Consider the following 12,723-nt stretch of genomic DNA (forward strand, 5'->3'; position numbering starts at 1 on the left):
TCCCTATGGGGACAATAAAGTAAGTAAGTAAGTAAGTAAGTACGATGGGACGGCTGAACGCTGCCAGGGTTTCCTGTTGCAGCTGGATCTCTACCTGGCATCCGTCCACCCGGCTCCTTTGGGCCGTGAGAAGGTGTCCGCCCTCGTCTCGTGCCTCTCGGGGAAAGCCCTGGAGTGGGCCAACGCCGTGTGGGGAGAAGGAGATGTGGCGCTGGACCATTTCGAGGATTTCACCCAACGCTTCTGGGCAGTCTTCGACCACCCGCCCAAGGGTAGAGCGGCGGGTGAACGTCTCTTTCATCTGAGGCAGGAGACGAGGAGCGCCCAGGAGTTCGCGATGGACATTCGGACCCTGGCCACCGGCGCGGGATGGAACGACAGGGCCCTGATCGACTACGATCGCTGCAGTTTGCGCGAGGACGTCCGTCGGGAGTTGGCCTGCAGGGACACCACCCTCATCTTCGACCAGCTGGTGGACCTGTCCATTCGGTTGGATTACCTGCTGGCTACCCGCGGACGTCCAGAGCTGGGTCTGACGGTTCCATCCCCCAGCACCACTGCTCCGATGCCCATGGAGCTGGGAGGTGCTGCGCTCACGGTGACCGGAGGAGGTTCCGTCTCGTGCACCATCTGTGGCCGCAGAGGTCACACTGCCGGTCGGTGCCGGGTCGGTTCCTCTGGGGATCGAGACAGCAAGCAGGGCACTCTGGCATCACACCAGGTGAGCCGGCACCATTCTCACCCAGAGCCCTCTGTTGCACAAATGGTTCTGTATGTTTTCTCCGCATTCCCAGCATAAGGCGCTCGTCGATTCAGGCGCGGCTGGGAATTTTATAGACAGATCATTCGCCCATAGTTTAGGGATCCCCATTGTTCCAGTGGCTATGCCCTTCCCAGTTCACGCCTTAGACAGTCGACCATTAGGGTCAGGGTTGATTAGGGAGGCAACCGCTCCTCTGGGCTTGGTGACGCAGGGGGGTCACAAGGAGAGAATCAGTCTCTTCCTCATTGACTCTCCTACGTTTCCCGTGGTGCTAGGCCTACCCTGGTTAGCTTGTCATGACCCCACTGTTTCATGGCAATGGAGGGCTCTCACGGGGTGGTCGCGAGAGTGCTCGGGGAGGTGTTTAGGGGTTTCCATTGGTGCGACTACGGTGGAAAGTCCAGACCAGGTATCCACCGTGCGCATTCCCCCCGAATATTCCGACTTGGCTCTCGCCTTCTCCAAAAAGAGGGCGACTCAATTACCACCTCATCGTTGGAGGGATTGTGCGATAAATCTCCTGGTAGATGCCGCACTTCCCAGGAGTCACGTGTATCCCCTGTCACAGGCGGAGACGGTGGCTATGGAAACATGTGTCTCCGAATCCCTGCGTCAGGGGTTCATTCGGGCCTCTACTTCACCCGCCTCCTCGAGTATCTTTTTTGTGAAGAAGAAGGAGGGAGGTATGCACCCTTGTATTGACTATCAGGGCCTAAACCAGATCACTGTGAGGTAAAGTTACCCGCTACCGCTCATAGCCACAGCGATTGAGTCAATGCATGGGGCGCGATTCTTCATCAAACTAGATCTCAGGAGCGCTTACAACCTGGTGCGTATCCGGGAGGAAGACGAGTGGAAGACGGCATTCAGTACTACCTCAGAGCACTATGAGTACCTCGTCATGCCGTACGGGTTGATGAATGCTCCATCAGTCTTCCAAGCCTTTGTAGACAAGATTTTCAGGGACCTGCACGGGCAGGGTGTAGTGGTGTATATTGATGACATTCCGATATACTCCGCTGCACACGCCGAGCATGTGTCCCTCGTGCGCAGGGTGCTTGGTCGACTGTTGGAGCATGACCTGTACGTCAAGGCTGAGAAATGCCTGTTCTTCCAGTAGTCCGCCTCCTTCCTAGGGTACCGCATTTCCACCTCAGCGGTGGAGATGGAGAGTGACCGCATTTCAGCCGTGCGTAATTGGCCAACTCTCACCACGGTAAAGGAGGTGCAGCGGTTTATAGGGTTTGCCAATTACTACGGGAGGTTAATCCGAGGTTTTGGTCAGGTAGCGGCTCCCATTACCTCACTGCTGAAGGGGTGCCCAGTACGTTTGCAGTGGTCGGCTGAGGCGGACAGGGCTTTTGGTCACCTGAGGGCTCTGTTTACCTTGGCTCCCGTGCTGGCCCATCCGGATCCCTCTTTGGCGTTCATAGTGGAGGTGGACGCCTCCGAGGCTGGGATAGGAGCCACCGAAGCTCCACCCCTATGCCTTATTCTCGAAGAAGTCAGCCCGGCGGAGCGAAACTATGACGTGGGGGACCGGGAGCTGTTGGCTGTCGTCAAAGCTTTGAAGGCGTGGAGACATTGGCTTGAGGGGGCTAAACACCCTTTTCTCATCTGGACTGACCACCGCAATCTGGTGTACATCCGGGCAGCGAGGAGACTGAACCCTCGCCAGGCAAGGTGGGCCATGTTTTTCACCCGTTTTGTTTTCACCCTTCCCAGAACATGAAGGCAGACGCACTGTCCCGGCTGTATGACACAGAGGAGCGGCCCATGAATCCCACCCCCATACTCCCGGTCTACTGCCTGGTGGCGCCGGTAGTGTGGGAGCAGGAAGCGGACATTGAGCAGGCGCTACGTGCAGAGCCCGCTCCTCTCCAGTGTCCCGCTGGGCGTCTGTACGTTCCGTCTGCTGTCCATGACTGGCTGATCTATTAGGCCCACACGTCACCCTCCTCTGGTCATCCAGGCATCGGTCGGACGGTGCGCTGTCTGAGTGGGAAGTACGAATGGCCCACTTTGGCGAAGGACGTGAGGGTTTATGTTTCTTCCTGCTCGGTGTGCACCCAGTGTAAGGCTCCTAGGCACCTGCCCAGAGGTAAGATACACCCCTTACCCGTTCCACAACGGCCTTGGTCGCACCTGTCAGTCGATTTCCTTACCGATCTTCCTCCCTCACAGGGTAACACCACGATCCTGGTCGTTGTGGACCATTTTTCCAAGTCCTGTCGTCTCCTCCCTCTGCCCGGTCTCCCTACGTTCCTACAGACTGCGTAGGCCTTGTTTACACACGTCTTCTGGCACTACAGGGTGCCGGAAGACGTGTCTGATCGGGGTACCCAGTTCACTTCGAGGGTCTGGAGTGCATTCATGGAATGTCTGGGGTCTCGATCAGCCTTACCTCGGGTTTTCACCACGAGAGAAACGGGCAGGTGGAGAGAGTTAACCAGGATGTGGGTAGGTTTTTGAGGTCTTATTTCCAGGACCGGCTGGGGGAGTGGGCGGCGTTCGTGCCAATGGCAGTGATGGCACAGAACTCGCTTCGCCATTCCTCCACTAACCTCTCCCCCTTCCACTGCGTGCTGGGGTACCAGCCAGTTCTGGCACCTTGGCGTCAGAGTCAGATCGAGGCTCCTGCGGTGGAAGACTGGTTCAGGTGTGCGGAGGAGACATGGGACGCCGCTCATGATCACCTTCGGCGGGCCGTGCTGCGTCAGAAAGCCAGCGCAGACCGTCACCGCAGTGAGGCCCCGGTGTTCGCACAGTGGGACCGGGTCTGGCTCTCGACCCGAAACCTGCCCCTCCGCCTGCCCTGCCGGAAGCTGGGGCCGCGGTTTGTGGGGCCATTTACATTTACATTTACATTTACGTCATTTAGCAGACGCTCTTATCCAGAGCGACTTACAAATTGGAAAGTTCATACATATTCATCCTGGTCCCCCCGTGGGAATTGAACCCACAACCCTGGCGTTGCAAGCGCCATGCTCTACCAACTGAGCCACACGGGACCACACCTCAGGACCATTTAAAGTCCTGAGGAGACTGAATGAGGTTAGTTACAGGTTACAGCTTCCCCCCGATTACCGTATTAACCCTTCGTTCCATGTGTCTCTCCTCAGGCCGGTGGTGGCTGGCCCGCTCCAGGAGTCTGAGGTGCGGGAGGTTCCTCCGCCCCCTCTGGACATCGAGGGGGCCCCGGCGTATTCCGTTCGCTCCATACTGGATTCGAGGCGTCGGGCGAGGGGCCTTTAGTACCTCGTGGAGTGGGAGGGGTACGGTACGGAGGAGAGATGCTGGGTTCCGGTGGAGGACGTGTTGGACCCTTCAATGCTGCGGGAGTTCCACAGTCTCCGTCTGGATCGCCCTGTACCTCGCCCTCTGGGTCATCCCCGAGGCCGGTGTTGGCGCGCTGCTGGAGCCACGCGTCACGACTTCCGCCGAAGTCGGTTCCTCTCCTTGTTCGGGCGGAGTTCGGTGGTCATCGCCGATCCACCTTTCATTTTCCATTTGTTTTGTCTTGTTTTCCCACACACCTGGCACCTCTGTTCCCCCCCATGTCTGTGTGTGAAATTGTTTGTTTTAAAGTGCTTGTGCACTATGACTGGTTCGTGACAGGTTATTTTGTACCCATATTTTGTTATTTTGGGTGCCGTTGGTTTTGCATATTAAACTTCCCTGCAGCCAGTCACGCACCCATTAGAGCTATTTTGTTGCACCAGTGAGTGAGAATGGTGTACCCCACAGAATACCGTAATATACTATAATTTAGGAATTTTACAAACCTTGTCCTGAAACTCTGCAGTAATTGCTGTTAGTAATTTACAGTAATTCAAAATACAGTAACATACTGGACCAAACCTGTTTTTTCTCTTGTTAGAGGCTGTATTTATTGCACCCATTAGTGAGAGTGCTGTACCAATTTAAGTTATATGTGGTAGTAGTTCTTATTAATTGAATGTATACAGGGAATAGATCAGACATTTTAATTGTTGAGTGTTTACCCATGTCCATTTGATCTGTTTTGCCCTGTAATCACAACCAGTTTGGAAGCCTTTGTTTAGGCCTCAAGAAGTGCAAGTGATATAAAATACCTAGTATTCATTAATATGCTGTAATATGCAAATGACTACAGTCAACCTGCTTGCTCTAATCCCTTGTAATTACAGTAAAATACTGTGGAAATAATTTTCTTAACGTTTAATAGCGACGTTACGTTAGATAACGGAGCGCCAAGGCATGCGTCGAAATCACTAAGCAGCTAAATTCGAAGTAGTGTGCTGATGTTTGATCACGTGCTTTTTCAAACCGTGTGTTGCAAAATGCAAGATTCCGCCATGGTTCCGATGCCTTCTTCCCCAAGCTGCTTTCAAACACCAACCTCTGCTGGACACTGTACTTACAGATACAGTTAGGATGTTGTGCATGTAGTTTTACCTACCTGTAGCTTAGCAGGTAGAGTAGGGAACTATGGAACATTCAAGGACTTGAGGTCAAATCCGGTTGAAGGCACACACTTATTTTTTTATTCTTTCGAAACCACACTTTCTGCACTGTTGTTCAAATAATTTGTTTTATTTAGTATAATATAAGCTTCTGTCTCAAGTCCCCTAAATAATGCCATAGATTCCATTTTTTTTTTATTGTAAACTTAAAGAAAAAAAGGGAAGCATGGTGTAAGATGCAAACCTGGTAAAGCCATCGATTTAATGCTGCACCACAGAGTTCAGACGGAAACAGTGGAGAAAAAAATGCATCGGATAATCACACGCTGCTATTTATTGCTGAACAGCAGATATCACTAATATGCATTGTGAACGAAAAATGAAGCTCCAAAGCCTTCAGAAAGCCTGGGTTTCCCTTCACTACAGTTGAATAGTCACTTTTACTGTGTTATACTGTGTTTCATTGTTCTGGCATCAAGTACCGTTAATTATATCTCAGTTTTGTATTGGCACTATCCAAAAATAGTCAGAGATATATCATAAGATACAGTGCCTTCAGGAAGTATTCACACCCTTGACCGTTTCCAGATGTTGTTTTACAGTCTGAATTTAAAATGGATACAATTGCGATTTTGTGTCACTGGCCAACAAACAACACCCCATAACATGAAAGTGGAATTATGTTTTTATACATTTTGACAAATGAATTGAAATGAAAAGCGTTAATGTCTCAAGTCAACAAGTATTCATTCAACCCCTTTATTATGGCAAGCCTAAATAAGTTCAAGAGTAAAAATTGGCTGAGCAAGTCACATAATAAGCTGGATTTACTCTATGTGCAATATTAGTGTTTAACATGATTTTTGAATGACTACCTCATCTCTGTACCCCACATATACAATTATCTGTAGGGTCCCTCAGTCGAGCAGTGCATTTCAAACACAGATTCAACCACAAAGACCAGGGAGGTTTTCAAAGTAAAAGTAAAATTGCAAAAAATGTGGCAAAGAAATTAACTTTATGCACGATGGTGGCTGCATCATGTTATGGGTATGCTTGTAATCAGAAAGGACTATGGATTTTATTTGGGATAAAAACAAACAGAATAGAGCTAACTACATGCAAACACCTAGAGGAAAACCTGGTTCAGTTTGCTTTGCAACAGACACTGGGAGACAAATTCACCTTTCAGCAGGACAATAACCTAAAACACAAAGCCAAATCTACACTGGAGTTGCTTACCAAGATTAAATTGAATGTTTCCAAGTGGCCTAGTTAAAGTTTTGATTTAAATTGGCTTGAAAATCTATGGCAAGACCTGAAAATGGCTGTCTAGCAATGATCAACAACCAACTTGACAGAGCTTGAATAATTTTTTAAAAGAATAATGTGCAAATATTGTACAATCCAATTAGAGACTTACCCAGAAAGACTCACATCTGTAATCTCTGCCAAAGGTGATTCTATCATGTATTGACTCAGGGGTATGAATACTTATATAAATGAGATATTTCTGTATTTCATTTTAAATATATTTTCCAAAATGTCTAAAAACAAGTTATAATTTTGTCAGTTTGGGATTTTGAGTGTAGGTGGGTGAATAAAAAATTTTTTTTAATACATTTTGAATTGTATTGTGGAATAAGTCAAAGGCTATGAATACTTTCTGAAGGCAATGTCTCTTGTTGTAATTATCACTTTGAAGACCAATGCATTCTTAACCCCTAAAAGTGTAAGCCTTTGGGCTATGTTACTAAGCTAACATATGGAATTGTTTTAAGATGGTCATACCATGGCTCATTTAGCTATTTGATTTTGAACTTTATGACCCCTGAAGGTATCCCCCCAATATTTGAGAAAATATTGAATTTCTCCTTTACTACTATAGCCCATAGAAACACATTGAATAGCACATTCATAAATGGCAAAACAGAGGCAAAGTGTCAGTCCTATTTCTAGAAGATATAAGAAGGTGTGTTGGCACAAAACTACTTCCATACTTCCATTCATTTTTTAAAATGGTACCGGGTTACCTTCAGACAAATCCTGTGACACTTGTGGGGGTTGTAGAGCAAAACAGCGAACACCATCATGTTTGTGAGAGTGTCATCTTTTTAAATGAGTTCGTAGGCCAAACCGTTTTGGACCCCAGGAAGAGTAGCTGTTGCCTTGGCAGCAGCTAATGGGGATCCAGAATAAATAGAAATACATTCAGACTTTACAGACATTTTCGTCAGAAGACTGATTTTCGGGATGTATCCTGGTCTGACCAACAGCGCTGTAGCGGTGCCACTTTCCACCACAGATGTGGAAGTCCAACATAGACGGATGCAGATAGGTGTATCTAGTTTAAACAGACACATTTTGATGGAGATTTTTATTATGTTAATTGCGATCGACTCGAAAGGACTAACTCCAACAAAATTGTCTGTTACGGTTTACAGAAATGTTTTACTTGCCATAACTGTAATATGTTATTTTTTATCAACCTTGGTTGAACGCACTGACTGTAAGTTGCAAAGGACTAGAGCAACCACTAAATAACCAAAATGTAAATATAAATGTAAAAATGAAAACCTACAAAGAATACTGGGTAATATGTTGCTGTAGCCGTAATATACTGTAAATTATATTACAGTAAAAAATGTGGTACCGTAAAATGGATTACAGTAGCTGTACTGTATAAATACATTACAGTAATTTCCTGGCCAATTGCTGCCAGTAAATTACTTACATGAAATGTTTTACAGTGCCTATTCATGCATGCACAGTTCTGTAAGGATGGGTTGAGGCAGGGCTGTTCCACTGACCTATGAGCCCACTCATGTGTCTGCTTCAGCACACATCAAACGTGAGAACCCACACACCTGCCTCATTCATATCCCTCTCGCTCACTCGCTCTCCTTTTTCTTCCATTCATTTCTCTCTTTTCTTTCTATCTGCCCTTTGAGTTACACACACACACACTCACTCGCTCGCTCGCTCGCTCGCTCGCTGGCACGCACGCACGCACGCACGCACGCACGCACGCACGCACGCACGCACGCACGCACACACACACACACACACACACACACACACACATACACAAACTTGTTAAATAACCAACACATTTCAGCCTTTGAGAAAATAATAATTCATAGAGGGAGGAAAGGAGAAAAAGCAGGGAAAAGAAACAACAGGGAAATAGAGGAGAGAGGTATAGATCGGGGAAATTATTAACCAATCACCTTCCCTGGCAGCTGTTTTCCTCTACCGCTTTCCCAGATATATCTCCTTCTATCTCTCTTTACCTCCCCGGCTCCCTCTGTCTCCTAATCTCTTAGTCATGCACCATCATCCGTTCTCTCACTCTTTTTATCTCCTTTATTCACCTTTTCCCTGACTCATAATCTGTCCCTCTTTCTCCTTTCCTCAACTGTCACTTATCCTCCTTTCCTTACATCCACGTCTCCCCTTCCTGTCCCCATCCTCACATTTCTCATCTTCCTGTCCCCATCCTCACATTTCTCATCTTCCTGTCCCCATCCTCACATTTCTCTCAATATTGCCTCTCTCCCATCTCTCTCCCTCTTTCTCAATTACTCTTTCCATTCCTCTCTTTCACTCTTTCTCTCATCTCTCTCTGCATCCCTCTCTTTCGCTCTTCTCTCTCTCCAGCCATTCCTCTCTTTTCCCATCTCTCTCCCTGCTGTTCTGCTCTACCTTTCTGTCTGTCACTCTAGCTGAATTACCCAGAGCCTCCCGCTACCTGCCGCATTCACCGGTCAACTTCACACAGCTACAGCACTCTGTCTGCAGCAAGCTCGCACACCCACCCACAGTACACACGTAACACACATCCCACACAAACACATTGCAGAGACACACACACAAAAACATAATTGCACACACCCACACAGGCAAATACCACTCTCGCTCCCACACACAACTACACACACACAAATGGCACACGCTGGATACATCAGAATATAATATCAGAGACACGTTGGCTCACCATTATTATGCATGACACTATCATACCAAATGTTACACAGGTACATTACATTATAAACTGCTAGAGATAGTCACATCATGCTTTCACACAAGACTGGCATGAGCATGAGTTAATACAGGCACACCTCTCACTTTCTCTCTCTCTCACACACACACACTTGCATCTGCTACACACTGACATAAACAACAGTAGCAACTACTAGACAAATAGAAAGAGAAAAAGATAGAGAGACAGAAAAGGGAGGACAGCTGTCCAGAGCTTACTTACAGCATTTGAGAAAATGGTAGTGGGACATGTTCTCCTTGTACCAGTCAGTCAGTCAGTCAGTCAGTCGGATAGTCAGATAGTCAGAGAGTGAGACAGATAGAGGCAGCCACAGGTTCCTTCCTTCCAGCTCTGGTTAAGCTAACAGCAGTGCTAGTAAACATGCACAATGCATTATTCATTCAGCTGCTCTGCTCTGCATTATTCACTATAGGACTCGAGTTGCAGCAGAGCACACAGACACACTCAGCAGGCACACACACCATCGCAGGGCTGCAACGCTTGCAGCTCTTGCAGCTCTCCCAGCCATCGGCCAGATAACCACCACACAACCTCTCCCCAACCAAGACCGGCGCACGTGCTCAGTGTGCGTCACAGACTGACAGCACGGTAGACCCGCCCCCAGCGCAACACACCCCCCTGACGCAATGCTCCACACATTCAGAGAGATACACACCACAGACACACATGCAATGTGCCTGACACACACACCTCCTACTGCTTTTCCTGAGCTGAAAACAAAAGAGACGGAATGAATTGATGTGCCTCTTCACTCTGGAGAATGACAGAGAGAGCGAGAGAGAGAGAGCGAGAGAATCAGAGAATCAGAGAGAGAGAGAGAGAGAGAGAGAGAGAGAGAGACAGAGAGAGAGAGAGAGAGAGAGAGAGAGAGAGAGAGAGAGAGAGAGAGAGAGAGAGAGAGAGAGAGCGAGAGAATCAGAGACAGAGAGAGGATAGATAATGAGAGGAGAAAGAGGGAGAACGGAAAATTAGGAAGCAAAGGGTAGAAAGCAATTGAGAGAAGACAGGAAGAGTGTGAAACAATAGGGAAAGGAGGGAACATAGAGAGAGATATAGGTAGAAAGATGGCAAGAGAGAGGGAGGAAGCAAGCTAGAGAGGAAACGATAGAGGGAGGTAGAGAGGAGAGAGGGATGCTCAGCTGCAGCAGTGCGGCTCTGCTCTGTTCTTATTGCTGTGACAGGTTAAGTGTTCACCAATGGTTCTTTAACTGGCCACATATTTACTCTCGATAAGCCTGGTTGCCATTTAACAACAGGTCACACCCTCCATCATACATCTGTCTCCCCCTCTCTCACACAGCACCATCGCAGCAGTGTGTTTTGTGTGTATGTTTGTATGAGTGTGTCTGTACGTTTACTGCAAATATAGGTGCCTCATACTGTATGTGAATGTGTGATATTTTAGCCGGTGAGGAGAGACTGATTTGCATGTATGAATATGTTAGCTGCAACATAGCCAAGTGTGTGTGTGTGTGTGTGTGTGTGTGTGTGTGTGTGTGTGTGTGTGTGTGTGTGTGTGTGTGTGTGTGTGTGTGTGTGTGTGTGTGTGTGTGTGTGTGTGTGTGTGTGTGTGTGTGTGTGTGTGTGTGTGTGTGTGTGCTTGCGTGCATGAACATACGTGCCAGTGTGGGTGTCTCTTTATGTGTGCAGCTTCAATAGCGTAAAGGTTTATGGATTGTGTGACTAAATCTGGATTTTGACATACATTTTGAATCTGTGCCACTATGCTACAGGGTCTGCTGGTGTATCTCTCTCTCTGTGTGTGTGTGTGTGTGTGTGTGTGTGTGTGTGTGTGTGTGTGTGTGTGTGTGTGTGTGTGTGTGTGTGTGTGTGTGTGTGTGTGTGTGTGTGTGTGTGTGTGTGTGTGTGTGTGTGTGTGTGTGTGTGTGTGTGTGTGTGTGTGTGTGTGTGTGTGTAGGGGCTGGTATATCGTGAGAGTGATTGTTTTTCTTCTACCATCCTGTCAACTTCTGCTACTCCAACCTACATGTAACACACCTGACAGATGGAGAGAGAGAGACGGACAGAGGAGGACAGCAAGACAAAGAGAGAGAGACAGCAAGACAAAGAGAGAGCGACAGAGAGAGAGGGAAAGAGAGAGAGAGAGAAAGAAAGAAAGAGATTGAGGGAGAGAGAGAGAGAGAGAGAGAGAGAGAGAGAGAGAGAGAGAGAGAGAGAGAGAGAGAGAGAGAGAGAGAGAGAGAGAGAGAGGAAGCATCTGAGACATGCTAGAGTAAATCCTGTCATATGAAATCAGGTCACAAACTCTTTCCTTCTCCTCCAACACAGGAGCCAAAAACAGCAGCCACAACATGCATTCAACATCCAGCACATCACCCTTAGAGAGTAGCATGTGTCTATGTGTTCGTGTGCATTGTGCTTGTTGTAAATTAATGATGAATATCAACAACCTAGTTAGAGAGAGAGAGAGAGAGAGAGAGAGAGAGAGAGAGAGAGAGAGAGAGAGAGAGAGAGAGAGAGAGAGAGAGAGAGAGAGAGAGAGAGAGAGAGAGAGAGAGAGAGAGAGAGAGAGAGAGAGAGAGAGAGAGAGAGAGAGAGAGAGAGAGCGAGAGAGAGAGAGACTTCACTTGCTTTGGCAATGTTAACATATGTTTCCCATGCCAATAAAGCCCTTAAATTGAAATTAAATTGAGAGAGAGAGAGAGAGTAGGGGAGAGAGAGAGTAGGAGAGAGAGAGGAATCGGGAGTGATGAATAAGGAGGTATAGAGAAGAAAGGAAGAATATAGGAGAGACGGAGACCATGTTTGTCTGGTCTACTCTATGTCTGTTGAGAAGGTCAGCCCACAGAGAGGGCCAGCGGGGATCACCTGATTCTCTGGAGGGTAACAACATGCCCCCCCCCCCAAGAAACCCCTGTCTATGTATGTTTACATGCACACTAATCATTCAATATTAAACTGATTATGGCAGTAGGCCGAGTATGAAAATAGTAATGTAAACACCTTACTCTACGTATGGTCAAATTCGAAGTAAGCATATTGGTTTTCTGAGCAACCTTTCTAATTATTAGGACATGTAAACAGCTTAATCGGCGTTCCAGCTGTGTAATAATAGCTTGATGTAATGAAAGTTTAGGTTTGTTTTACATGACCTAATTTTGTGCCTGCCATAGGCTTCTCCGCTAGCAGTTTGCTATCTACCTGGCTAAAAAAGCAAGCAAGCTAGTTTCTCACATCTCCCCCATAATCAGATTTCTAAATAAAATGCCCTGGTATGTATTTGTATACTTGTCAGTGTAACCTACAACATTATCCAAGTTTGATATGCTGCTTGAATGTATTCGCTGTAGGGGTGTGAATCTTTCAATGACATTTGGATCCTTAACATTTAGACAAAATCCCTAACCCACATTATTTTATATCACAGTTCAGTTATCAAAACTAGCAGTAACAGGTCCCGATCATCATCACAAAGGGAAGTAAGTACAAAG

General features: G+C 47.3%; 1 protein-coding gene and 1 non-coding gene across 5 annotated transcripts in view; both read right to left on the bottom strand.

Annotated features, from left to right (window-relative positions):
• Nucleotides 1-12,723, bottom strand: part of LOC139538704 (unconventional myosin-XVI-like) — a 307,739-nt gene that overhangs the window by 247,393 nt on the left and 47,623 nt on the right. Inside the window, exon 1 of one of the 4 annotated variants that reach the window (XM_071341080.1) lies at nucleotides 9,473-9,950. The exons of the other annotated variants lie outside the window; for them this stretch is intronic. Coding sequence (XP_071197181.1) covers nucleotides 9,473-9,500 — 28 coding nt within the window. The 5' untranslated portion in view covers nucleotides 9,501-9,950. Of the gene's footprint in view, nucleotides 1-9,472; nucleotides 9,951-12,723 lie in introns of those variants that run through there. 4 annotated transcript variants of the gene reach the window in all.
• On the bottom strand, nucleotides 3,700-3,776 carry trnaa-ugc (transfer RNA alanine (anticodon UGC)). The gene has a single exon. It is a non-coding gene; the product is annotated as a tRNA-Ala (tRNA).

The sequence above is a fragment of the Salvelinus alpinus genome, chromosome 14, assembly GCF_045679555.1.
Source record: "Salvelinus alpinus chromosome 14, SLU_Salpinus.1, whole genome shotgun sequence".
In the NCBI taxonomy this organism is placed as follows: domain Eukaryota; kingdom Metazoa; phylum Chordata; class Actinopteri; order Salmoniformes; family Salmonidae; genus Salvelinus; species Salvelinus alpinus.